The sequence below is a fragment of the Delphinus delphis genome, chromosome 7 (genome assembly GCF_949987515.2).
Source record: "Delphinus delphis chromosome 7, mDelDel1.2, whole genome shotgun sequence".
NCBI classification, from domain to species: Eukaryota; Metazoa; Chordata; class Mammalia; order Artiodactyla; family Delphinidae; genus Delphinus; species Delphinus delphis.
The window spans coordinates 106,997,877-107,024,678 of record NC_082689.1 but is presented as its reverse complement, the minus strand read 5'-3'; the positions used below and the strand labels follow the sequence as shown (position 1 = coordinate 107,024,678).

At 39.3% G+C, this 26,802-nt stretch overlaps 1 protein-coding gene across 3 annotated transcripts in view; it reads right to left on the bottom strand.

The window, feature by feature from the left end:
- CNTNAP5 (contactin associated protein family member 5) overlaps window positions 1–26,802 on the bottom strand; it is an 866,498-nt gene that overhangs the window by 21,965 nt on the left and 817,731 nt on the right. For all 3 annotated transcript variants that reach the window (XM_060016951.1, XM_060016952.1, XM_060016953.1), the window contains 2 exons: window positions 25,918–26,048; window positions 18,257–18,344 (listed from right to left, as the gene is read on the bottom strand). In XM_060016951.1, coding sequence (XP_059872934.1) covers window positions 18,257–18,344; window positions 25,918–26,048 — 219 coding nt within the window. The remainder of the gene's footprint in view (window positions 1–18,256; window positions 18,345–25,917; window positions 26,049–26,802) is intronic.

Below are 26,802 nucleotides of genomic sequence, written 5' to 3'. Positions count from 1 at the left end.
AGTACCAGGGATTAGGGATTTTTGATCCAAAAGGTTTAAGGACTCTCTGGACTTCCCTGATGGTCCAGTGGTTAAGACTTTGCCTTCCAATGCAGGGGTATGGGTTCAATTCCTGGTAAGGGAGCTAAGATCCCACATGTCTCATGGCCAAAAAACCAAAACATAAAACAGAAGCCATATTGTAACAAATTCAATAAAAACTTTTAAAAGAAAAATGGTCCACATTAAAAAAAAATCTTAAAAAAACCCCAAAAGTTGAAGGATTGTCAAAGCAATTATTACATTGCAGAATCCAGACCATAGTGAAAGTGGGTGTCATGTGACTCCAAATCCCTTAGGTCAAGAAAAAGGAAAAAGCTAATGAGTAGCCAGGATGACCACGTACAGAAGTAACAATATATTTCAAATGAAAATGAGAATTCACTGACAGTCCAGCAGCCAGGCACATGTCTGCAGTGGAAAAGGTCAATGAAAGGAGCATGGTTATGGGTAACCCAGGATGTAGGCACAGCCCACACACAGGTGCAAAGCATAAAGGAACTGTGCAGCCCAGTGAGGTAGGGAGGGAAAGTTTAATATTAAAAATGTTAAATATCATAAATATCCAAATTCTGTTTAAATATAATGATTGAATTCATGTCAGTATTTTAGCTCAGAATATCATAAAGCTCAGTTTCCTTTTTTTTTTTTTTAGATATTGAAAAGCATTTTTATTTACAGCCTAGCAGCTCATCAATTTAGGTCAGCAAAATTGGCTTTTGGTAGCCTTTGTTTGATTTTGTTTGTTTTGTTTTAATAGTGTGAAAAAATGACTCTGGCATTAGGATTTGCAAAGTCAAAGTTTATAAAATTTCCATATATCACAAAATCCTATAATGTTCAACATTAGAATAAACTTCAGAGAGCATCTGGCAGACCCTGACATTTCAAAGAGGATGAATTTGCAGCCAAGAGATTTTAAGTAGCTGCTGAATCTCTCAGCTCTTGTGATTTCAGGCACTCCTCAATCTCCGACCCTACACCTTGCTCCTACTCTGGCTGCTAACAAAATCTCCTTGAAGCACATATTACCAAAAAACCTTGGAATGTCACCCAGTGATTGCTTTTATTTTAAATATTTTATAGTTGAGTCTTAGCAGGGTAAAGTGTGGCAGTATGTTTGCCTGCTCAGGGATACACACAGGTAAGGTCTTCAAAAGAATAAACACAACCAGGAGTCCTCTTTAAAGACCTCTTTGCATGAACAGGAGTGTGGTGGGAGTGTGAGGAACACAGCTCACAGCACAGGATTTCCTGAATTCTCCTGCTGGGCTAACCTCTGCATATGATGGCTTTTCAAAGGCAGCAGTTTCCCTCCTAGATATATACCTAAGAAAATTTAAACCAGCTACTCAAACAAATGCATGTACATACATGTTCACAGTAGCACTATTCGCAATTGCCAAAAGGTGGAAATAACTCAAATGCCCATCAGCAGATTAATGGATAAACACAATGTAGTATAACCATACAATGGAGTATTATTCAATCATAAAAAGGAATGAAGTACTGACACATGCTACAATGCTTCTGAGCCTCAAAAACTATGCTTAATGGAAAAAGCCAGACATAAAAGGTGACAAATGGTGTGATTCCATTTATATGAAATATCCTGAATACATAAATCAATAAAGACAGAAAGCAGATTCTTGGTTGCCAAGGGAGGGGAGGAAAGGGGAGTGGGGAGTGGCTGCTTATTGGTTCAGGGCCCCCTTTGTGGGTGTTGCTTTCAAACTACCTAGAGGTAATTGTTGTACAACACTGTGAATGTACTAAATATCTCTGTAGATTTTAAAATGGTTAATTTCATGCTATGTGAATCTTACTTCAATTAAAGAAATACAAATAGAGAGAGGGTGGAATGATAGTCTATTGATGATTCAACTTGGCTAGACCATAGTACTAGTGTCGTTGAATCAAACACTAGTCCTGTTGCTGTGAAGGTATGTTGTAGATGTGAATAAAGTCCACAATCAGTTGGCTTATTATCTTAGATAATCTGGATGGGTTTGATGCAATCAGTTGAAGGGATTTAAGGGCAGAGTGGCTCTTAGGCTCCCTGAAGAATTCCTTGTGGTTTACCTATTTTATATATAGTAATGTGTATGTAGTAATCCCAAACTCCTAATTTATCCCTCCCCCTACCTCACAGGGAACTATACTCAGTATCTTATAATAATCTACAATGGGAAATAATCTGAAAAAGAATATCTATATATGTGGTCAGAACATTTTTCTGTACACTTGAAACTAATACAACATTGTAAATTAACTAAACTTCAATTAAAAAAAAAAAAGGAAAAAAAAGAGAAAGAATTCCTCCTGTGGCCAGCCCATGCCTGAGAGTTCCAGCCTGCACTCCCTGATGATGGCCTGTCCTACAACTTCAGATATCATATCCAGCCTTCGTAATCACCTAAACCAATACTTTGCAATAAATCTCAATATATTATCTATTCACTGGTTGAACCCTGACTGATACAAGTGGATTCTAAATTTGGAAGATTTGTCATCCAAAAGCCTTTTGCCTTCTCTTAGACAGTTGTGCAACAATTCCCTCACAAAGATAGAAATCCTAGAGAAAGAGGAAAGAGTTCCAAACAGTGTACTTTAGAACTTCAAATACCCATACTTATTGGAGAAATGAATAAATAAGTGCTGTGATGGGGTGGCATTATGACAGGTAGACAAAGGAAATGCCCACAGCTGAGGCCAAGGATGTTCACTGGAAAAAAAAAAAAAAAAAAGAAGACATGAAAGAACATTTCCCTGGCAGGTAATGAGACCCACCAGCTCTCTTTCCAATGAGACTTTCAGAACCTCCCACTCTCCAAGAGGGAGATTGGAAATGTCTCTCCTAGGAAATACACCTATTCTAAGAAGAATGACCCAAAGATAAAGTTGGAGGTTTTCTATTAAAGGCTCAGTCATATCCTGTCGTGTAGCCCTTAATCAATGCATTCTAGCCACCCCATTCTTAAATATGAGCAGATAGCTCAAGGTCATCAAAAATCTGAGGAAATCCTCTAGTAAGAAAGAGAAAGACCAAAGGACATAACAGAAAAGGCAACTAAAGAAAAGTAACTATGTAAAAATAAGGAAAACAAAGGTAGACAGACACACACACATACAGACTATAAATATACTCAGAGTGCTAAGAAAAGATAATTCAACTTTGAAACTTCATATTTATCTCCAAGAGCTAAGCTCATTCCCATGTATAAAACTTCTATTCAGGGCTTCCCTGGTGGCACAGTGGTTGAGAGTCCGCCTGCCGATGCAGGGGACACGGGTTTGTGACCCAGTCCAGAAAACTTCTATTCATGCCTTAGAAGAATCACTCTACCAACACATATAACGAAGGCCCTCACCTCCTACAACATGGCAAAGTAACCTCCTTAGGTCCCAAGATAAAGGAAACTTTGCTGGAATGGAAGATACATATGAGACTTCCAGTTCAGAGATCTAGAGCAGCTGATGTGATATGCATTTGACACACTTTCTAGTGGAAAGACACCCCTGCTCAGCATAGCTAGAAATGATTTGCTCATAAACAAGGACCTGATCCTCCACCCAAGATCAGTAGGGGAACAGTATCCTGGCTAAAGATGGTTTTACTTTTTTTTTAATTGAAGTAGAGTTTATTTACAATATTGTGTGTTTCAGGTGTACAGTAAAGGGATTCAGTTATCCATATATATATATATATATATATATATATATATATATATATATATATATATATATATATATTCTTTTTCAGATTCCTCTCCCTTATAGGTTATTACAAATTATTGAATATAGTTCCCTGTGCTATATAGTAGGTCCTTATTGTTTACCTATTTTATATATAGTAATGTGTATATGTTAATCACAAACTCCTAATTTATCTCCCCCACCCACTGCTATCCCCCTTTGGTAACCATAAATTTGTTTTCTCTGTCTGTGAGTCTGTTGCTGTTTTGTAAATACTTTCAGTTGTATCATTGTTGTTTAGATTCCACATATAACTAATACCTTATGATATTTGTCTTTCTCTGTCTGACTTCACTTAGTATGATAATCTCTAGGTCCATCCATATTGCTGAAAATGGCATTATGTCATTCTTTTTTATGGCTGAGTAGTATTCCATTACACACACACACACACACACACACACACACACACACATCCAACATCTTTATCTGTTCATCTGTTGATGGACACTTAAGTTGCTTCCATGTCTTTGCTATTGTAAATAGTGCTGCTGTGAATATTGGGATGCATTAGATGGTTTTACTTTTGATTTCTCCTTTCTCTGGCCTCTTAGTGTCCTTAGGAAACAATTTCCATGAGCTAGAGTTCCATTGTTCTATTATTACTGCTTGTGTGCAATTTTATGTCCCTACCCAGTCCACTGGATTTTTCAGGGCAGAAAAAAATCCCATACCCTTCTCCAGTCATCTAAGCACACCTGGCTGCTGGGATCTGCATCCCAGCAGGGGCTTGGTAAGTGTCAGCTGATAGGCTGATTGGTTCATTCTCACGCCTTCTCCACCCTCACCTGGGTTGCCCTATAGCACACCTGCTGGGATGGTAGCAGCTGGGCTCAGCTGTGACTGTGAAAAACTTGAGCCTCAATTGCTCACCTGGCATTTTCCAACCCCCAGCTCAGTTCCATTAAACTATTCAAAACCCCTAAACTGACTGCCCAGGGTTGCCCAGGATGGTTTCAGTTTTAGCACTGATAATCCCACATCCCTGAAAATCCCTCAGTGTTTGGCTAACCAGAGTGGTCGCTCACCCTAGTATGGATTATAAAACCGTGAACATGAACACGGGTGTTTTCCTCCTGAATTGAAAACAGGTACTCTATCTGTAATACACTAATCAAAAGGACTGTATTGTAAGATACATACAGAGAACAGACAGAGCACAAAGGCTTGTGCTGTGAGATGGGACTGATAAGAATATGGATAACAGCACATCTCTGTCTTCAAAACCACAGTCGGCCCCAGGGAAAGAGCTACAAACACAGATAAGAAATACAAGTCAGGGAACTCTGAGCAGACTCGAGGTGGGGAGAGAGACATCCCACAAAGCGGTGGACCGATGTGGAAATCTCCACTGTGAACTTTCCCAACTGGACTCTCCACTACGAGCTGGTCTGTGCCTCTTCTCCCTGTCCTGAATGATAGGGGTTTCACAATTCTAGAAGCAGCTGAGCAGGCCTGGGGTTCTTGCTTAAAGGAGGGGTGTAAAGTATCAGCTTTATAATCCCTTGTAATATGTGCCCCGAGTGGGTAAACAGGGACTCAGGTCTGACCAGAATGGTTTAATTTCCCTCTGCAATGACTGCAAAGCCACCACTCTTATTCTGTTCTCTTGTGTTCACCTTTCCAATCCACCTTACACTTCGACCCACCCATCCAGTAAATTACCCAAATCTTCCAATTCCTATTTCAAATCCCATTGTTATCCCCCTGGCTCTGACTCTTGTTCTCTTCCACCTGAAGGATGGATTTTAGCATAACCTCCATACCAATCTTTCCCCACCCCCAATTTGACCTGTTACCCACAAAAGAGCCAACAGCAGCTCTGACCATGAGAGCTCCCTTCGATGGCTTCTCCCATCTATATAATGAAGTCTGGACTCCTTTGCAGAGCCCTGATTTCTTGTTTTCCCCACTCCTCTCTCTTACCTGCATGAACAAGACCATCTGAATATGGCCTAGTCACTGTTCCCAACACACGATTTTTCCTTCCTGCTGTCTTATTTGGTTTATACCATCCCTCCTTCCTTTAATGCATGCCATCTATTGAGACCACATCTGGGCTTCAAGACCAGGGTCAGGGTGATCTCGATGACACTCTTCTGGATCGTCTCAGCTAGAAATGGTCTCTCCTTCTTAAGAATTCTAAACACACTCGATCTGCATAACACTTACCAAAATTACTCACTGTAATTATTAAATGTGTCTTGTCTCCATAGATAGGGGTTTTATTTCTTTGGGAACAAGGAACCCTTTGGCTATATCTCTTTAAATTGTTCTTAGTTTCACTTAATATCTTGATTAGGAATAATGCTAAGGAGTCATTTTCCTAACTCCAAACATTTAGATAATATTATCTTTCAAGAGAAGCTTCACCTATGCAAAGCTTATATTCTATAGATGCATTTTGGAAAAGGTGAGAAAATATATGGGAAAGATAAAGCACATATCCAAGTTTTGGGGTGAATTAGAATAGTCAGCAATTCATCTTAAGGGATGAACTCAAACCAGACATTCTCTAGGTATGTATGCTGATTTACTTATTTGTCCTCCCCACAGGAAAGCCAGTAATGTGCCTCTTTAACAAGCAAAAGGTAGAGACCATGGGTATATTAGCAACTGGTCTCAAGTCCCGACCCTGATCACTGGCAGAACTCCTTGCGGAAGTGAAATGGAAAAACAGGGATTCAGATCAAATCTTTCCCAGAAGTGGATATCCTGTAATTATCCCTAAGTGTAAAGGAGCTTCATGCTCTGTTAACTTGTTTTAATACTCAAGTTATTGTCATTAATGGCATCCTCCAAAAATAATATCCCAGTAAACTAAATGAATAACCAGTAACCAATGACTCTCTTTGTGCTTTGATTTCCTCTCCTTCTCCATGAGAAAACACCTAGAATTCTAACCTGTGCTGACTCCACTTGTTCTTTTCAGCTTCTGACCCTTCCCGCCAAGCTTGGGAGAGAGACCTAAAAGGCTGGTGCAGAGTTCATTATTCTTAGCTTGGATCCTCTTCACTTCATTACCTTGTCAACACTGACATTTACAACACTGGTCCAGATTCCCCAGGCAAAGGGTAAACAAATCAATAGCAGTGCCAGTGGCAAGAAAAAGTGATATCAGCCAAAGAAAATCAATAGACTGCATGGATGCATGATCTTATAAACAACAGCTAGAGAGGCATGGACATATATACACTAACAAACGTATGGTAGATAGCTAGTGGGAAGCAGCTGCATAGCACAGGGATATCAGCTCAGTGCTTTGTGACCACCTGGAGGGGTGGGATAGGGAGGGTGGGAGGGAGGGAGATGCAAGAGGAAAGAGATATGGGAACATATGTATATGTATAACTGATTCACTTTGTTATAAAGCAGAAACTAACACACCATTGTAAAGCAATTATACCCCAATAAAGATGTTAAAAAAAAAAACAAAAACACAACAGCTACTGTTTTCAAATACCACTATGTACCAGACACTTTACCCATCCTATGTGTTATCTGCATAACAAATCAATTAAAAAAGTATGTCTATTGCCTTACAGATGAGGAAACTGGGGCTCAGAGAGGTTAACTTAGCAGTGACATAGCTTGTATAGGATTTGAGGTGCCAACTGTCTGATTCCAAACCCACTCATTTTCACTTCACTGTCAGGCACCATTGTGAGAAAAAGACACGGTGTCTAGGGAACCTGGAGATCCTTATCCAAAATCTGACTGTAGCTGATTGCACAACATTGAGCCCATTCACGTGCTGCATGATGAACTTCCAGTTCCTACCGCTCTAACGTTCATATATTACACTATTTTTTCCCTTCAAGATACATTACAACAGCTTGGGATTAGCAGATATAAGGTTTTATATAGAGAATGGATAAACAACAAGGTCCTACTACTGTATAATACAGAGAACAGTATTCAAGATCCTATTAAAAACTGTAAAGGAAAAGAATATTAAAAAAAGAATGTATATCTATGTATAACTGAATCACTTTGCTGTACAGCAGAAATTAACACAACTTTGTAAATCAACTATACTTCAATAAAAAAATTAAAAATTAATTAAAAGGAAATATTATGGAACTCTTAATATGTGCTTGTAAATATGGTAGCAAGAAGGATACAACCATAAATAAGACTCAGTCCTGTCTTTGGAACTCCATGATTACCTCATGCTGAGAGTAGGAGAGGGACGGAGATGATGGGCAGCATCTTTACAAATCAGACTAGACCCCATTCCCTGGCTTACAACCTTTCATGGCTCCCTACTGCCCTCAGGATAAAGCCCAGACACCTTAGCATGGCTTGTGAGACTTATGGGGTCCTGGTTCCTGCTCGCCTCTCTGGCCTCATCACTTGCTATCTTGTGCTCTGATTTTTAGCCTTCTGTATCCAGAGATGACACTTTCATTCCCCTTTCTTCTACTCACCTGGGTCCCTTCTCTGTCTGTTCTCAACTTAGATTTCACTTCCTCCAGGGAACTTGGAATGCCCCCCCCTTCTCTCACCAGCACCCACACAGATCACTCTGGGCTTACTTGCCCACTTACTGGTCTATTTCCACACTAGGCTGTAAGCTCCTTGAAGGCAGGGGCTGTCCTTCAATTTTTGTATCCACAGTGCCTAGCTTGGTGCCTGGCACGTAAAAAGTACTCAATAAATGTTTGTTTAATGAAAAAAAAATCAGACTAGATTCCATGCTTTGAAGCTTAGTTGATCCACCAAGTATCACAAGGTTGCAAACCATTAGAGACAGCTTTAATCATGAGAACATAAATTTAAATAATGTCAGGTAGGTTTCACCTGGTTTATCAGAAACCGAGAATTGTCCATATGTGCACCTTCACCATGTACCAAGCATCATAGAGTCAAGGCTGCATAACGCCTTATTCATTCATTCTCCCAGAGCAGAAAGGAAGAGTGAAGTGCAAGCTTTTTTTGTGCACAGAGTGGGTAGCCATCTTCTCTCTTCCATAACAACTCCTCTTTCAGGTCCGAAAGGCATTAGAGTTCAATGCCATTCTCAAAAGAAAAGTAGCTGGGTCAGATGGGGTGACTTCTTTTGTTCTTATTACTGTTACTGCAAACATTATTGAGCTTTCATTAGGCCAGGCATCATGCTAGCCGCATTACCACCTAATCATCCAAACAGGCATTGTTATAATAAACACCTACATTTCAATTGAGAAAAGTGAAGCTCAGAGTATTAAGTCATTTGTCCAGGTCAGTTAGTCAGTGTTAGAGTTATGACTGGAATCCAGGGCAGATTCCAAGGCCTGACTTACAATAAATATGCTATTACCCCTCCATGATAAAAGCCTGGACCTAGAGTTTACTTTTAAGCCCATCGCAGTTAAGGCTAAGGACACAAGGTTTTTATTTAGGAGTCCTCAACAGAAAACAGAGTGTACGTTGTCTGGACTATCTTATATTATTTGTTAAAAAACAATATATGGCAGGACTGATTGGGAGTGCAGGACCCAGACTCGCCATGTGTGACTTTAGATGCCAAGTCACACACTAGCCACCACTGGCTAGTTTTGTGACATTCGACAAGTCACTTAACCTCTGTGACTCAGTTTCCTCATCTATAAAATAAGAGTAATAATAGGTGTTACCTTCTTGGGTTGTTGTGAGGAAAAAATTAGTTAACATAAGAGCTTAGCAACCCAAGTGCCCATCAACAGATGAATCGATAAAGAAGATGTGGTACATATACACAATGGAATATTCCTCAGCCATAAAAAAAGAATGAAATAATGCCATTTGCAGCAACATGGATGGTCCTAGAGATTATCATACTAAGTGAAGTAAGTCAGAGATGGATAAATATATATGATATCACTTATATGTGGAATCTTAAAAAATGATACAAGTGAACTTTTTTACAAAACAAAAATAGACTCCCCGACATAGAAAACAAACTTATGCTTACCAAAGGGAAAATGGGGGAGGATGAGGAGAAATTTGGAATTTGCAATGAACAGATACAGACTACTATATATAAAATAAATAAACAACAAGGACCTACTGTGTAGCACAGGGAACGATATTCAATATCTTGTAATAAACTATAATGGAAAAGAACATGAAACAGAATATATATATATATAATATATATGTATGTGTGTATGTATAATTGAGTAACTTTGCTGTATACCTGAAACTAACACAACACTAAATTAACTATATTTCAATTAAAAATAAGGAAAAAATAAAATCTAAGAGTTTAGATCTAGCACAGAGCAGTGCATTATTAAATAATAACTAATAAAAACAATAATAACAATGTTATTATTATAATATTATAATATACTATAATATTAGTTTATTATAATGAAGTAATAATAATGTTATTATAATATTAATATGCTATACTATTAATAATAGCACACTATTATTAGTATTATTATTTGATTAATGCAGAAAACCAAGTTATTTACCATAGCCTAAAAGAGATATTCCAAAACCTTGAACAACATTAATATTCTCAACCCAACCTTGACAACTTTCCTTTGAAAGAGGGAGAATTTTAAAGGGAGCAGTATCTTTAGAACAGGGACAGATTGTTTATGTGTTTGTCTGTTTGTTTGTTTGTCTGGGGGTATCTATATGGCCTAGCACATTGCCTGATTCACAGTATGCTCAATAATTTTTGTGTCGTGAAAACTAATTGAAACTTTTTTTCTGTAACAGTCATGTCGTTGGCTTCTGGTAGACCACACAAAATATCCTTTGTTAATACAGTCAGGGGAGGACATACAAAGTCTGTTCAAAGAGTGCTTTTGCTTTTACAATAAACAAACTTGACTTTTACAGAGAAGCACAAGCATGGAGTAGGTCTGGGTTCTGATTATGTAGTAGTTCCTTGAAGATGCAAAATAAAATTGCATTTTTAATCAGAAGATAACACACAGTTCCTGTTGCATGAGGTGAAACTAAATCATCTATTGCATTTTCCACAAGGAAAAATGCAGTTCATTATTCTTTAAAAGAAACAGTAACGAATGGCCTGTAGTCCAGTTGTGACTCAATGTTTGTTATCTTCAAGGGAGAAAAGATAAGATGGGTATGTAGGAAGTTGGAATGATTACTGAAATCTGATATTTCAGGATCCTTTAAAACACATCATTCACAGGGAGGTCAGATTAATGAGTCTGAAATATTTTATTCCTCAGGGAAGCAGTATCATTAAGAAATTTCTGGACATAATACGAGACAATTACACACAATTTTAGAATTTGAGTCAGGAAGGGGCTGTGGTTTGGAGATCTTTTTATTTACTAGAGAACTAGAGATGACCATAAACAAAGTGAAACATTATTTAAGAAACCTATGAATTCAAATAAAATAATTTTTCAGTAGTTTCTTCAGGAGCTATAAACTTGTTCCAAAGAAGATAACATGCATTTCATAAAAGAGGAACTCTCAAAGACTATGTTTTCTGTTGCAACACACTTAGACTATTGATGTACACAAGCACAATGCAGTCCCCAGATTATGCACAATTCGAAGCCTACCTCGTAGAATTGCATCCCATTCTTTCCTGGTCAAAATGGAGTAGCAGAATGTGAATGAGGAAAAACAGTGCTGTTATTGGATTATTGTTGATTTGTCCTCCTCAGAGTCCATCTCACTCTGGTAAGAAAACTTCGGCTTCCTTTTAAGAAATAACATTTCCCGGGCTTCCCTAGTGGCACAGTGGTTGAGAGTCAGCCTGCCGATGCAGGGGACGTGGGTTCGTGCCCCGGTCTGGGAAGATCCCACATGCAGTGGAGCGGCTGGGCCCGTGTGCCATGGCCACTGAGCCTGCGTGTCCGGAGCCTGTGCTCCGCAACGGGAGAGGCCACAACAGTGAGAGGCCCGCATACCGCAAAAAAAAAAAAAAAAGAAAAGAAATAACATTTCCCTATTCTCAACACATGTGGTTAATATTGACCTGCACCCTGCAGCCTGTCCAGAGCCATAGCTGGGTGTATAATCCAAGCATGGCCACTCAGTGTATTCTAATCCCTTGGTCATTGTCATCATCTGGACTTGTCACTTGACACAAATTTGTCCTTTGAGACTCAATCCAGGACTTTTTCCTGGAAATTTTAGAAATGAGAGGCTTTCTTTCCACCAGGGCTGTTGAAATGGTAGTGATCAAGCATGGGGTTGCTGATTCCACCTTTGTTACCATTGAAATTCTGCCTGAGAATAAAGCCCCATAGAGAGGTAAAGAGAGTCAAAGGTGGAGTGAGAAACAGACAGACAGACAGACAAAGGCTGAATCACAGTCACATTTGAACTTCTGAACCCAGCTGTGCCTGAAACAAAGCCTACACTTTGAAACTTCCATTTTCACCAACTATTATATTATCTATTGTCAATTTAAACTAGTTAAAGCTTGATATACCTTTAAAACAGCCCTGATTGACAGTGACTCATACTCCCATCTTCAAGGCTCACCACGGTCCAAAACTGCTCTTTTAGAATGCATTTGAGTCCCTCTTTGGAAATTACCTTTATAGCACTTTTCCAGACTCATTAAAACAAAAACAGAAACAAAGCAAAACACAGTTCTCCTCCAGGTTCCCACAATCTTCAAACATCAAAAACTTCTAATGTGTGGAGAGTGGGCTAAATACCAAGTACTTTACATATAGTGTCTCATGGAAAGCTTACTCAGCTCTATGAATTAAATGTTATCATCCTCGTTTTACTGATGAGGAACTATAGACAGATTAGACAATTCATCATGGTCACACAATAGTAATTACAGAGGAGAAAGCCAAACATGACTTAGTTTGTCTTTCCAAAGCTGAGCTGTTTCACTCTGTAATTTTGCTTTTCAGTTTAATATCAATTGGACCAGTCTTGAAGCAGAAGGGGGGCCCAACTGTGTACAAAATTAAAAAAAAAATAGAGTACAGTCTTCCCAAAAGAGTACTTTGCAGTACTCACCTTTCACTTACATGCATAAATTCTGCTGTGCTGTTTAAAAATATCAGTCATAACTCTTCACCTACAAAATGTTTGAGAAATGATTTAACATGAAAACAATCAGGGTGTTTGGTCAACAAGACTCTGATGTTGCAGAAGACACAGTAGGCTTGACATTCAAAACTGAGGGATTTGGGAGAATCAAAAAACCCTGTTCTACAGACACAATCAGAACTCACTTCATCTGAAGAAGACAAAAGCTTAGGCAAGCGCTCACAACTAGCCCTACAATTTCTAGATCAGCTGGGTTCTTTTGCAGGTTGAGAAGTAATTTTTTTCAATTTCTAATGACTTGTTAGGGCCAAGTGAATTTTGAAACTACCTGGGCAAACAGCAATCACAGCAAAAGAATAATGTCTCTACCAGGTGTGAGTTTCAGCCTATCAAATTGGCAAGTAGGCAGGAAATTAATAAATGCTGGCTGTATAAACGGATAATCCTGTAAGTATGCCCTGAGTGCAAATCTCATTTGAATGTCTATTTGGAATCTGTTAACTACAGTTTAAAAGCAGTACTACAATTCCTTTCCACCTAAACTTGAACATGTTTCCATATTTTAAAAAGTAACTGCTTCCTAAATCTGCAGTATGATAAGAGTCTCTTCTCAGGAAGAAAAAAAATAACAATTATAATAATCCCTTAATTCTTAGTTTTCTAAAATGTGTGTGTGTGTGTGTGTGTGTGTGTGTGTGTGTGTGTGTGTGTATATATATATATATGTCATCAAATTTAATGATATATTCTGACAGAGTAAATTAAGAGAAACCAGGATCAGAAAAAGTTAATTAAAAAATATATATATAAATAAAAACACAGCTTCTTTTAGAAGTTTCAAGCTCTCTAAATTTCTACATCTGTGTGAATGTCCAAGTTCTTTTACCAAGGTTGAGTGAGACAGAAACTTAGAAACACACTGGTAAGTCACAATATTTGAATCGAAGGAATGTGCTTCTATGTTTTCTAAAGAATTCATTAATTTTCCAGAAACAGATGATCTTGTTCAAAAGAGTGACTTCCCTAAATATATACACTTTTTTTCTTTTTAATGTTATCTTCTCTTTAATCCATTCATGTAATAGACCAGAACCAAGAAATCGTTCTTAAAAGTCAAAGAACATTAATAAACCAAGGAATAAACCTAACAACAGCCCATGACTTACCATAGGTAAACACCCATAATGCAATTTTAATGCCAATGATTTTATCTCCTATTTTCATGGACTAGTCTCGACATCATAGGAATTCCCAAGAAAGAGACTTTTATTCATCATGGTATGTGTGTAGGCACATACCATATAGAACCATTATTGGTACTAAATAACTACCTTCTAGAATGGTGAATTGGCTCTTCCTCTTACAGAAAGAAAATGAATAAATGTGTTCTGCTTTACAGTAGAATGCTGTTAATGGTATTGAAGAAAATTGGGACACCAGATTTACTACACTTATTCGCCCTTGGTCTATCCTATGAAAAGTGCTTGCAAATCTTTGTTTTAGAGTTGAAAATGTCTAACCTAGTACTAGACTTTTCTAAAATTGTGGAGTAGGGTTGCATTTGTCATCAATACCATGTACCCACTCCTGCACCATCCGTTCCTATAACAAATAAGAGTTCTTTCCAATGCATGAGGCTTCTTTCCAAAGGGTCTGCAGGATGGATGTCCCTTCTTAATAATGGACCTGATGTTTATATCATCTTCCTTCACCTCCAGATATAGATCTTTCATAGACCAGAAGCGCTGAGGTTAATTGTGTATCCAAGTGCTCTTGTCTATAGCAATTTGGATGGGAAGGAAGGTGGGGAGGCAAGAGTCTCCCACACTTAGCCCAGTGAAGACATTTTATTGGATACTCTTCCTCAACCATAATCAAATTCTTTCCTATATTTTCCAAAACAAAATGACAAGCTGGCCCTCAGTAATTTAGTACCCTGCTTTAAATTTTCATCCTTTCAATCTTATGTATTATGGGTTTAATTCAAAAGACAGAAATGCCACCGGAATATCATACACTGTGGAAAGATTAATAGAGAGAAATTTTTAAATAAGAGGATGTTTCTAGAGCTGCCATTGCACAAACTAGGTGTCATGAAAACAGCCAGAGCTTGGTGGTCTTACAGCCCTAATGATCTCCCTTCCCAAAATTCTCCTGATTTGGTTGAAGTGAGGATTCAATGGCTCAAGATGTATTTAGGTATCAGGGGACATATAATAGACCAGTTACTATAAAAAGTAATTCTGCTTCATTAAAATCAATCAACACATTTTTAATGTCCTGCTAAGCTTCAGGAAACAAAGAGGAATCCTAAGTTTGGGGGAGATTTTTGGGGGAAGAAAGATGAAACCAAGACAGTGAGTCATCAACCAACATTAAGGTTGCATCAAGGAAAAGTACCTAAATCGTCTTGAAGAAGAATAGGAATCCTAGCCTTGAGCTATTGCTAGGTGAAGATGTTCAACCTATGACTCTTACATTCAAATCAGTGAAAAGGAGACAAGATAAATAAAATCACCTAACAGAAAAGGGCATAAGTATAAAACCTCTCCACCTGGGATGTGGCTCTGGGTTGAAAAAAACTGTAACAAAAATAATAATAAAATGACATATTATGATATCAAGAGTAATAACATTTCTTCTGAGACTTCAACCAGAGGTTTGGTCTCATTCAGGCCTTGAGCTTAAATTTATATTCACTCTCTGTCTAGAAAAAAATCCCAAAATGAGAAACTGAAATAATTTGAAATTGGTAGCACCTCCTGGCACCAGGCGGAAGCAAACACAAATCTTGCCTGGAGGAAAGTTTTCCAATTTCTGATCATCAATGTTCCTGCAAATTAATTTCAACCAAAAATGAGCTCACACACGTACTTATACACACACATAGCATAGGAGAACAAGCTATCATAGGAAAGAGTTAGAAAACAGAAAATAATAGATTTAGATCCCTATGGACTTCCAATATTGGGAATATCAGAGACAAGATGTTTAATAACTAATAATGGAATACTTAAAGACATAAAAAGATTTAAAAAATAAGTGGGAACAAAAGATTATCTTAATTAAAAGGCATGTTTGAAAAAGGATAAAGTATTACTTAAAAAAAAACATAATCAATGAAAAAATGATTCATTGAATAAGTTTAATGGGATAGTAGGCATAAATGAATTTTAAGATAAAACCCAATGAATATCCCAGAATGCGAGACAGTGATATAAAGAATAAAACTTATTTATAAGACGATGGTAAGACACATGAGGATAGAGTTAAAAAGTCTAAGGTTTATCTAGTGCAGGCCGAAAGTAATTAAGTAGAGAGAAGAAGAAAGAAGCATTACTGAGATGCTGAGAATTTTTGAGAGCTAGTGGATAGATACATATGAATAATACATATGAACTAGATACAATAGGAACTAATGAATAAATGCAGAAAACATAAACGTATCAAATAAGACAATTAAAAAGAAACCCACAATCAGACACATGGTAATAAGACTGCCAAACACCAAATTAAAAGAAATGACCTTAAAAGTAGGTTTTGGGTGCTGGGAGTGGTGGTGGTCAGAGCACTTTCAAAGGCAGGACAGGCTGACAGCCAGCTTTTCAATAGCCAGATCAGAAGAGTCCAGTGCTATGCTGGCGAGGGTTTAACCTGGATGTCTAGCAGTGGGGAGAGCCCTGACTTGCAGAATTTCTGAGCTCCATGGAGTAAACACTCCCAGGATGGCTGATTTCAAACTACCCTTGTGACATCACAGAAAGCAGAATTGGGCAGAGATGTGTGTAACAGGTCCTTATGAGCCACTGTGAGCTGGCTCCATCACACCGATGGATAAATCCTTCAATGTCGAGTTGTACGTCTAGTAAAATTATCTTCCAGGAATAAAGATGAAAGGTGGAACTCCTGTTTTCAGATAAAGGACCCCTTATACAGAAAAAAATTCAAAAGAATTTACTTCGGAAACAAGGAAATCAAATCTGGTAGAAAGTAGAAGGTTCCAACAAATTCGTGACTGAATTAATAAATCAAAAAAGCAGTGTCTACATGAAATAATAGTAGGAGAGGGGAATGGAATAAGAAAGAAATTTAAAATTCAATCTAGAAGTCAGTCACTGTTGATTGGCTCATTCAATTGCCATTTTAGCAACTAAAACTGACATTTCCCAGACCTGACAGCAGATAGATTTCTGGATGCACATTACTTTCTGGAAATTAAGTACTGTTTATGAATCTGGAAGGCTATAGCGTGACATGAGTCATGTTTCTGCCTTTTCAGCTTTTTCTACTGGCCAGCAAAGTCATGGTAACCTGAAGTATTCTCTGCCACCCTTTTTAAGAGACTTTCTCTGCCTCTTGGGAGTTGACACATGCCACTGCGGCCACAGTGGCATCTGGACTCTAGCCTCACATTAGGGATGGCCTGGGAGTTAATAGCTCCCCACTCATGAGCTGAGAGCTGCCTGGGGAGTTACTCCAAAAGACTCTAACAAGAATGCACACTGTAAGTGCGGCCACAATTTTAAAAGCAACTTATTTCCTGAGTTAAATCCATTCCTGCTTAAAATGCCTTGGGTTACTAATGTTTTCTACACTGTATTGTGACTGAGAGAATAAGAAAGAACATGCTAGAATCACAGGAAAGTTGACAAGTAGAAAATAAGGAGGCAGAAATAAACCCAATCATACAAGTAACCCCCAAATGCACAGGGCTTACATTTGCCAATTTATAAAATAGAAGATGGCCAAACTGGATAAAAATGCGGTATTTAGCTATAGCTCTTCACAAGATCATATATAAGGCTAAACAAAGAAAAGACTGAAAGGGAAATATGGAAAATGATATACCAGGCAAATACTAACTAAAGCAAAAACGAATTAGCTATATTAATAACAAACTAGATTAAGCACAGAGACATTAAAGTTAAAAAATATTACTTCAGTGTGAAAAAAAAGTTCAATTCACTGAGAAGATATAAAAATTTCAATCTTGCCTACACCTAATAAAAGTCATCATTAGACATAAAATGAAAATTCACAGAACTTCCTGTAGGAAAAAAGAACATCCATTATTATCGTAGGAGATTCCAATCCTCTTTTGAATTTTCAATAAATTAGAAAACAGATTAAGGACTTACAGAATTAAATAATTGGGTTGTTCAAATCCTTAAATTATTTAAGTAAAATTTACATAAATTTAACTAAAAGAATGCAGTAAACGCTTTAATTAATTTGAAATTAGGTAAAAATAATTATTTTGGTGAATCACTTTGTTCATTTACCTTACTCGGGATTCTACAAAGTAGATATACATGCCACTTTGTGGTCCTGCCACACGTACCTCTCAGCCTCCCATAGTAGGACTCTTGGTTCTATATCTTGGATATTATACGCATCTTGGTGCTTCCCCTGGTGAAAATTATTTATTACTTTATTTATTTTAACAGAGCTTGCTGGAAAGGCATGGACTAGAAAAACAAACCTGTGACTTTGCCCAAAGTGAGGGACCTGATGGCTCTGAACTCAACCTCTGAGGAGAAGTTATAACTGAGTCGGAGGTGCTGATCCATCTGCAGGAAAAGAGAAAACAAAGAGGCATCAGCAGAGGTCCGCATGTCCAGCACATGAAACACTCCCGTATGAAACAGCTTTGAAAACACACACAGGGAAGAGCCCTCTCTGGGACTTTCTCTCTGGAGAGATGAGAAATGTCTCACTAATTCTCCCACAATGCACATAAAATACCCGTTTCTTTATTCTTGGTGAAATAAAGGCTTTCACACAAGTCTCCTCCCTGGGAAATTCTATACAGCTTTTGACAGGTATTTATCTCCCCACTGAGAGTTTCTCACCAAATTCTTTGCTGCAAACAAGCAAACAAATGAAGCCTTTCAAGAATGCTCACTGTGCAGGATTAACATTAAAGGGAAAGCAGGTATTCATTCCCAATCTCTCCCCCCTTCTCCCCATTTGGTCCTTAAAACCATTACCATCTCCTTTGCTCCAATCATTCTGACCTGGCCTCATTCATGGGTGCCCTGGGGGATTTTCCTGAGTGAATATTTCAGTTTGACAAAAGGTTTGACCCTGGGGAGGGGAGGCTAGCTGAACGGTTGCCACCAACATGAACAGATGATAATCCCATCTTGCAGATGAGTGAAAGCCACAAGGGGGATTCTTTGGGACTTTATCTCTAGGGTCATTCTTTAGGGAACCGTCCTTTCCACACACATTGTTAATTCCAGTTCCATCTCTTTGTTCTCCTCCCCATTTCAAGGCATCGTTTCCCATCCATCCCCAGGTTTTCTCTGTCTAGTCAAACCCTACCAGTTTCTTCCCGGCTCTACTCTGAATATTCATATGATGTTATCCCTGGGAAGGATCCTTGTAACATATCACAGTTAATCTGTAGGAAGAGGAGACTAAGACCTCGTCAGCTGCGTGCCCGTCCCCGGGCTCCCCTTGGGGAGCAGCTGATCAGGACACATACCCAGTGCTCCCAGCTCCCACCACCAGGACCCTCCTTCTGCACCCACTGCTGCTCAGTGACCCTCTTCCAGGACTCTGGGTCCTGCGGTGGTTTTTGCTGTGAAGGAAGTCAGTGGCTATGACTTGTGACATGTGATTATATGGTTTATTTCTTTTTCATTCATGAAATTATACTTTAATAATACTTGTTATTTATTGAAGACTTGGTATGTATGAGACACCATACTGAAGTATCCTTCAAAATGCATTCTTCCCTATAATACTGTGAAATAGATATTATCGCTGTATTTCAGATGGTGGAACTGATGTCACAGAGATCACAAACTTGGGCAAGGCCACACAGCATCACATAGCAGTGTCCCCTCAGTATGTGGCCGGCCAACCACACAATATGGAGTTTGCTTTACTTGTCCATATCCCTCTAGATGCTTGAGCAGCTTGTAGACAATCACTGTGTGTTCTTATTTCTGAATTTCTACAAAATTCATTCAACAAATGTTTGAGCATCTTCTATGTGCCAGATACTGTTCTAAGTGTTCCCAAAGTCCACTCCACCTCCTCTCGGAAGATTTCTTTGATGCCTTGGTTAGATTAATTGATCCTGTTCTCTCTTTCATGGTGCCTTTTTATTTTTTTCTACCTCTAACCTTGCATTTAAGATGCTGTATTTTAATGATCTGCTCTCTCTCTCTCTCTCTCTCTCCCCCTCATTCTTCCCCACTAAACTATTGGCTCTTCGAGGACATCTTACTGATATATGTTTTCTGTAGGTCCTACTACAGAAACTGGGAAAGTAACTCCAAAGATAGGTTTGTTGGGTGAATAAACAAACATCCTGTACTGATTCCCTTTCTATCTTTTGGGCTATGAAGACAGCATCCATCACAACACCAGGATGCCTCTGGCTTCCCTGGTGGCCTCCACACCTTTATACAACATAGGGTTTTTCATACCCATGGTCCTCACCTGCAATCTATTTAATGCCCAGATTCAGTCCTTGCTCTGAAGGAGTTTTCTCTCTGCCTTATCTCAGAGCTCTCACCTACACTCTGGGACTGTCTCTTCCAGCAAGGGGCAGGGTGCCTTTTCTCATGTTTTGTTGCCCAGGTTGGAGAGGAGGCTAAAGTGAGTGGGAATTTCCTGCTGAGTGGAGAGCAGCAGAAGGATTCTTAGAACTGAAGGTTGAGCTCAGATTCCTCTAGCTTCTGCCTCTCATCTCCTCCCCAGGCTCCAAAGGATCAATTTCCTATGCAAGTGATTCCCTCAACACTGTCACACTTGGAAGAGCTAATTGTTCTAGTATATGAGTCATTCTTGTCCTACTGTTCTGTTTTGTGGGAACTTACCTGGTCCTTTCTACTTTAACCAGATGACAAATAAGGGGGAGAAGGAGGTGAATGACACTTAATCAAAGGGTTATTTTTTTAATAAGTATTTATAAAGGTTTGGAGATGAAGGTAGGATGATTCAAAGAAGGCTTGAGATAGTTGGGGAATGGATTCCAGCCCTGACGTGGAGTGAGGGCACTTGAGTGCACCTGAGGGCACCCTTAGTACTGACTCAGGTGCTGGGTTACCCATTTGAAAAGCTTAGCAAATGCACAGGGCAAAAGCAAAAAAAGTGGGGGGTTGTCCCACAAATATTTATTTCTAGGACCTCAATCTTTATGATAGGGGCTAGGCAATCACTGAAGTCTTCAACGAGAAATACATTATTATGTTATATTCCCTTATGTTTATTTTATGCTTTAGGATTGCTTTTCTTTTTAACTGCTGTTGGTGAGGTGGTGAGGGAGTGAAGTACCACAGTCCTTTAAACTTTAGTGTGCCTAAAATTTGTAATCTGGCCTCGAGAAGCTTTGTTAATCTCAGAATCAAGGATGCCCAGTGGTCTTGTCAAGTCATTAAATGAGATGAGAAAAGGAGGGAAATTGAACAAATCTTTTTCTTTTTTTCTTTCTTTCTTTCTTTCTTTTTTTTTTTTGTAAGCCCTAGATGCCAAGCTTTGTGCTTGGTCCTTTAGTTATGCTCTTTCACAGAACCTTTACCAGAACTGACTGAGCTCCGCTGCATTTGCACTCCAGCCCATCCCCACAACACTCAAACTTTTTTTACAGATAAATAGACTGAACCTCAGAAAGGTGCATAACCCGTCTAAGATCCCAGAGCATAAGTGGTGGAGCTGGGATTTACACCCGAGCCTGTCCCGCACTAGGGTTGCCTCTCTTGATCTCAGGGTCTTCACCTCTCAAAGGAAGACATTAACTCCATGGATTGAAAATGCTGGGCCTCCTCCTTCTTTGCAGCTCATAATTGTGCTGGCATTTTGGTAACCTGGGTTAATCTGTTTAATGACATTAATATATTTTAAGTAGGGACCCTGTAGATTACCTCCACCACCAGGGCACAGGTCGGGGCACCTGAGCCTTAGAAACCACTGGCCAAATTACAATTCTCAAATCATCACCAGGATTTCTCACTCTTGCCTGCAGCCCTGGTCCCTAAGGACTCCTTCCTAGAGTCACACAGAGCAGAGAGGAGAAGGACTAGCAACTCAAGACTATACCTTGAGGGAGGGTCTGTTTGTAGCTACTGGAGGCCTCTGGCTGGCTGAGTATAGTGCTAACCATCTGCCTTCTCTTTATAACTGATTCTGAGTAATGCCTGAGACTGAGATGGAGCAGTAGCTTACCCCTTTCTGTTTTTACTAAATAGCTTGTTCCTTTTTTTTCTTCTATTTTTTTTGTTTTTGTTGTTGTTGCTTTTTAAATTTGGCTGTGCAAGACACACGGGATCTTAGTTCCCCAACCAGGGACTGAACCTGCGCCCTCGGCAGCGAAAGCACAGCGTCCTAACCACTGGACCTCCAGGGAAGGCTTGTTCTAAGTAGGGAGGAAGGAGAAGAGATAAGGCAAGGGTGGTTGGGGGGGTGGGAGTGTCACAGAGACAAGTATGTCATGTGACTGTGTCAATAAATTGATTTAAAGTTAAAAAACAAAGAAACTCTCCATCTCCAATTTTTTTCTACTACTTCTGTGCTTTGGAAATGGTATGTCATCCACAGATATGTGCTTATCATTGACTATTGATTGATTGGTGGGAACCCTTGAGATGGAGAAGAGAAGGGAGTACCCCATTGTTCTCTCACTGCCCTATTTGTGCCTTTTGTTTGTGGAAAGAAGATAGGAAATAGAAAGAAACAGAGAAGGGATCATATATGCAAATGCCCGCCAGCATGCAGCCTAGATGTCCCATCGAGGCCTCAGTCAAGACATGTTCAAAAAAGATGTCATCATTCCCACCTCCTTTGTCCTCTAATCTGGCTTCAACCCAAAGACTTTTAACTCTTATTTCAAGAGTCAATATTAGAGGTGAGTCCATTAAATTATCATTCAGGAATTGTGATTGTGTCCTATATTTGCCAATGACTCCTGAACTTCCCCTCAATCAAAAAAACGAATATTCAGTCTTGACTTATCCCATAATCCATATCCAGACAGTCAGCTAAGGCTACTGACGTTCCTTCCAGACCTTTCTCAAGTCTTCCTCTCATTGGCTACCCCATTGCACAACTTGAGGCCTTTATCTTCTCTTCCTGCCTGGTCTCTGTCCTATATCTCATAGCTCCCAAATGTGTATTTCCATGGAGCAATCACAGTGAGCCTCTGGAAACAAAAGGCTACCCATGCTAATTTCCCTGCCTAAAATCCAGTGGTTTCCCTTCCCCTCTCCACAGGGCTAAGTTAATCTTCTCCACATAAGCCTTGTGGAGTTAATTCACCTAGGTCAAAAATATTTATTAAGGACCTGCTATATGTGAGACACTGCTTGATAAATTGGAGGTTCCATGGTAATGAAAATAAACAAGAATCCCTGTCCTCATGAAGCTTACATTCTAGAGGAGAGAGATAGGACAAGAAACTAGATAAATAGATAAGTTGTATCGAGTGTTAGATAGTGCTTAAGTGGTTTAGGATTGAAGTCAAGGAGCTGGATTGCTGTATTAAATAAGGCACCCAAAGATGACATCCTTGAGTCAAATTTTGAGTGAAGTCCTGAAGGAAGTACAAGTACAGGTAAGCAATGTAGATACATGAACAATCGTGTTCTAGGCAAAGCAAACTCAAGCATATTCAAGAGCTCTGGAAATAGCAAGCAGGCCAGAGTGGCCTGTGTGGAGTTACAGAGGGGACAGGAATAGGTGAGATCAGAGAAGTCACAGCAGGAAGCGAGCAAGGGGTGTGCGGTCATGAAGGTGCTCTTAAGCCACTGAAAGTTCTTTGGCTTTACTCTACATAAGAAAGGAAACCATGGAAGGGGTCTGGACACAAGAGTGTCACGATCTGACTAATGTTTTAATAGGATCACTCAAGTTGCTGTGTTCAGAAGAGGCTGTAGGGGAACAAAAAGAGGTGCAGGGGTATGTCAGTTAAAGGCAACTCATGTGATCCAGCAATCCCATTCCCAGGCAAATATCCAGAGAAAACTCTAATTAGAAAACATACATGAACCCCAACGTTCATAACAACGTTCATATCTGCAATAGCCAGGACAGGGAAGCAATCGAAGTGTCCATCGACAGATGAACAGGTAAAGAAGATATGATATATACATACAATGTAATATTACCCAGCCATAAAATAGAATGAAATAATGTCATTTGCAGTAACATGGATGGACCTAGAGATTATCAAACTAAGTGAAGTAAACCAGACAGAGAAAGACAGATGTCATATGATATCACTCATATGTGGGATCTAAAAAATAATACAGATGAACTTAGTTATGAAACAGAAACAGACTCACAGACATAGAAAACAAACTTACGGTTACCAAAGGGGAAAGGGAGTGGGTGAGGGATAAATTGGGAGGTTGAGATTAATATAAACACACTACTATATATAAAATAGATAAACAACAAGGTCCTGCTGTATAGCACAGGGAACTATACTCAATATCCTGTAATAATCCATAATGGAAAAGAATATATACAAAAGAAAAGGTCACTGTGTCAAATGTCAGTGAAAGACAAATGAGGAAAAGACCATTGGATTCGGCAAGATCCAGCCACTGTTCTCTTGAGAAGTGTGATTTTGTGTCCGCTCAGTGACAAACCTTCATTGGGTAGGTTTAAGAAAAAGGAAGAGGAAATTTGGAGACCAAGCCTATAATCAACATTTCCAAGGAACTGGGCAATAAACTGAAAGAGAAAATGGGGCAGTATATGGAGTCAGATAAGAGAGTGAGTTTTCCTTCCCTCCTGACACAGTACTTTTTTGTTCATGTTTTTGGTTTTCTTTAATGCCTGTAATACTTGCATGCTTTATGCTTTGGGAAGCCATTAAGTAGAGCTGGAAAAATGCCGTAAAGAAAGGCAAGGAGGGTAATGCTGCAGTGATGCTGTCCACTAGGTATGAGATCTGGCCCACAAGTGATTGGTCAGGTCTTCGCTAGAGCCATTAGTTGTTTGTTTTCAGCAATAGGAGGGAAAGAGGTACACAGACACAGATGGAAGCAGGTGGAGAAATGTGCTGAGATTGTGTGGATGTTCTCTTCTGAATGCTACATTCTTTCACAGAAAGAAGGAAATGAAGTCATCTACCAAGAGTGGAGATTGAATTGCAATTGTCGGCAGTCTAAGGAGAGAGAGGGAAAGTTTAAAATTGCCATCTAGGAGATCAGGAGGATGGATGAATTAACAAAGACTAAGGGGTGATTTCTGGGCAGATTTAAGAGCTCACCTGATGTCATGATTCTAAAGGAGGATGGTCTGGACTCTGCCCATTTTCTATTGCGATCCACTATTGCCTGATGCTCCTCTTTGTACCAAGACCCCGGGAATTCTGTGGAGTGCCTGACACACACTCTGCTCTTTCAGACAGATTTGCAGGGGCTCACTGGGACCCTCTGCCTCTTTCTTCCCCACCCAGCCAATTTGAAATCAACGTCAAGACTCAATTTACTCCTAACTTCCTCCAGAATGTAAGTACCATTGATCTTTGGACAACATGTGTTTGAACTGTGCAGGTCCATCTATACGAGGAATTTTTTCAATAGTAAATATATACAACAGTACTACAGGATCCTCCATTTGTTGAATCCACAGATGGGGAACTGTGGATACAGAGGAACTGAAGACAGTGAGGGCCACCTATAAGTTATACTCAAGTTTTTGACTGGGTGGGGTGTTGGTGCCCCTAACCTCCCCTCCTTGTTGTTCAGGGTTACCCGTACCTGATGCCCAGATGAGGTGGGTGCCCTCATCCATGCTCCTGTATCACCTGTGCACACTCCTCCCACAGCCTTTACCCATCCCTTGTGATTTCCTCATTATGCTACAGTTCAAGGGTTATCAAAACTGAACAGGCATCAGCATAACCTGCTCCCCCTCCCCACAGAAAAGTTTCTGATTAAGTAGATCTGACATGGAGCCCAAAAATTAGTATTTCTTACAAGGTCCCAAGTGATACTGATGCTGATGAGGGGGATGCCCCCTGAGGACCACTATTCTAATTCTCCAAAGGCTAGGGCTGAGTGTGGTTTTTACCTGTCCCCAGAACTTGGCTGCACAGTTGGCTCAGGGTCGAAGCTCAGAAAAATTGTATTGAGCACCAAATGCACATTTGGCTGAATGAGAAGAAGGGAAGTAAGGTACCTGAATGGTAAACACTCTGCCCTCTCGGTTAATCTTCAGGTGGTGCAGTCTTCTGTTGGCAAAGTTCTCTGTATCGATGGTGAATACATGGGTTTCTTCCTTGCTTAGCTGGTAGCGAACTTGTAAGCTTCCTTAAAAGACAAACATTAGACATTAGAATTAAAGATAGGAGCCATAAATGCAAAAATATGATCAGATTGTCTTTTAATTGATTGTGACTGTTTTCTAGGGACCTATGTCTCAATCTTTTCATTATTCACATTCTTAAAAGGTATTATATATCTTGTGACTATAGCATCTAGGTCCATATTAAAAATCCTGAGCATAGCTGAAATACTTTTGTGTGTGCGTGTGTGTGCGTGTATGTGTGTGTATGTGTGTGTGTGTTATCAGAAACCAAAATACCAGTTTGGAAAATCAAACAACCACAAGTCTATTTTGTAACTGGATTGTGAAAACTTTAATAAGATAAAATCTTTTCCCACGCTCTCTTCAATTCCTACCATTTCCTAGAACTCCCTTTTTTCCTAATTGCCTTCCTGGAATTTCAGAATATGTAATGTGAAATAAGATTGTAAAGTAATCTAGGCAGAATAGGAGAGAATAATTTGGAGTAATGAGGCAGTTACCCAACAGAGTCAGCCAATAGCAGAAGCTCCCTACCGCTAATCCTGGTTTCCTTCATTCCTCCTTTCCTTTTGGTTCTGATCACCATCAATTTCCATTGGGGGTGTATTTTCTCACTTAAAAACTAATCAATAAAAATAAAATAAAATAACATAAAAACAAAAAAAAACTAATCATAGCTCCCTAGCAGTAGCATATTTGGTGCAGAGAGGAGCTCAGACATGAGGTAAGAGGTCTTCCAGGGGAAGGGAAAGGGCC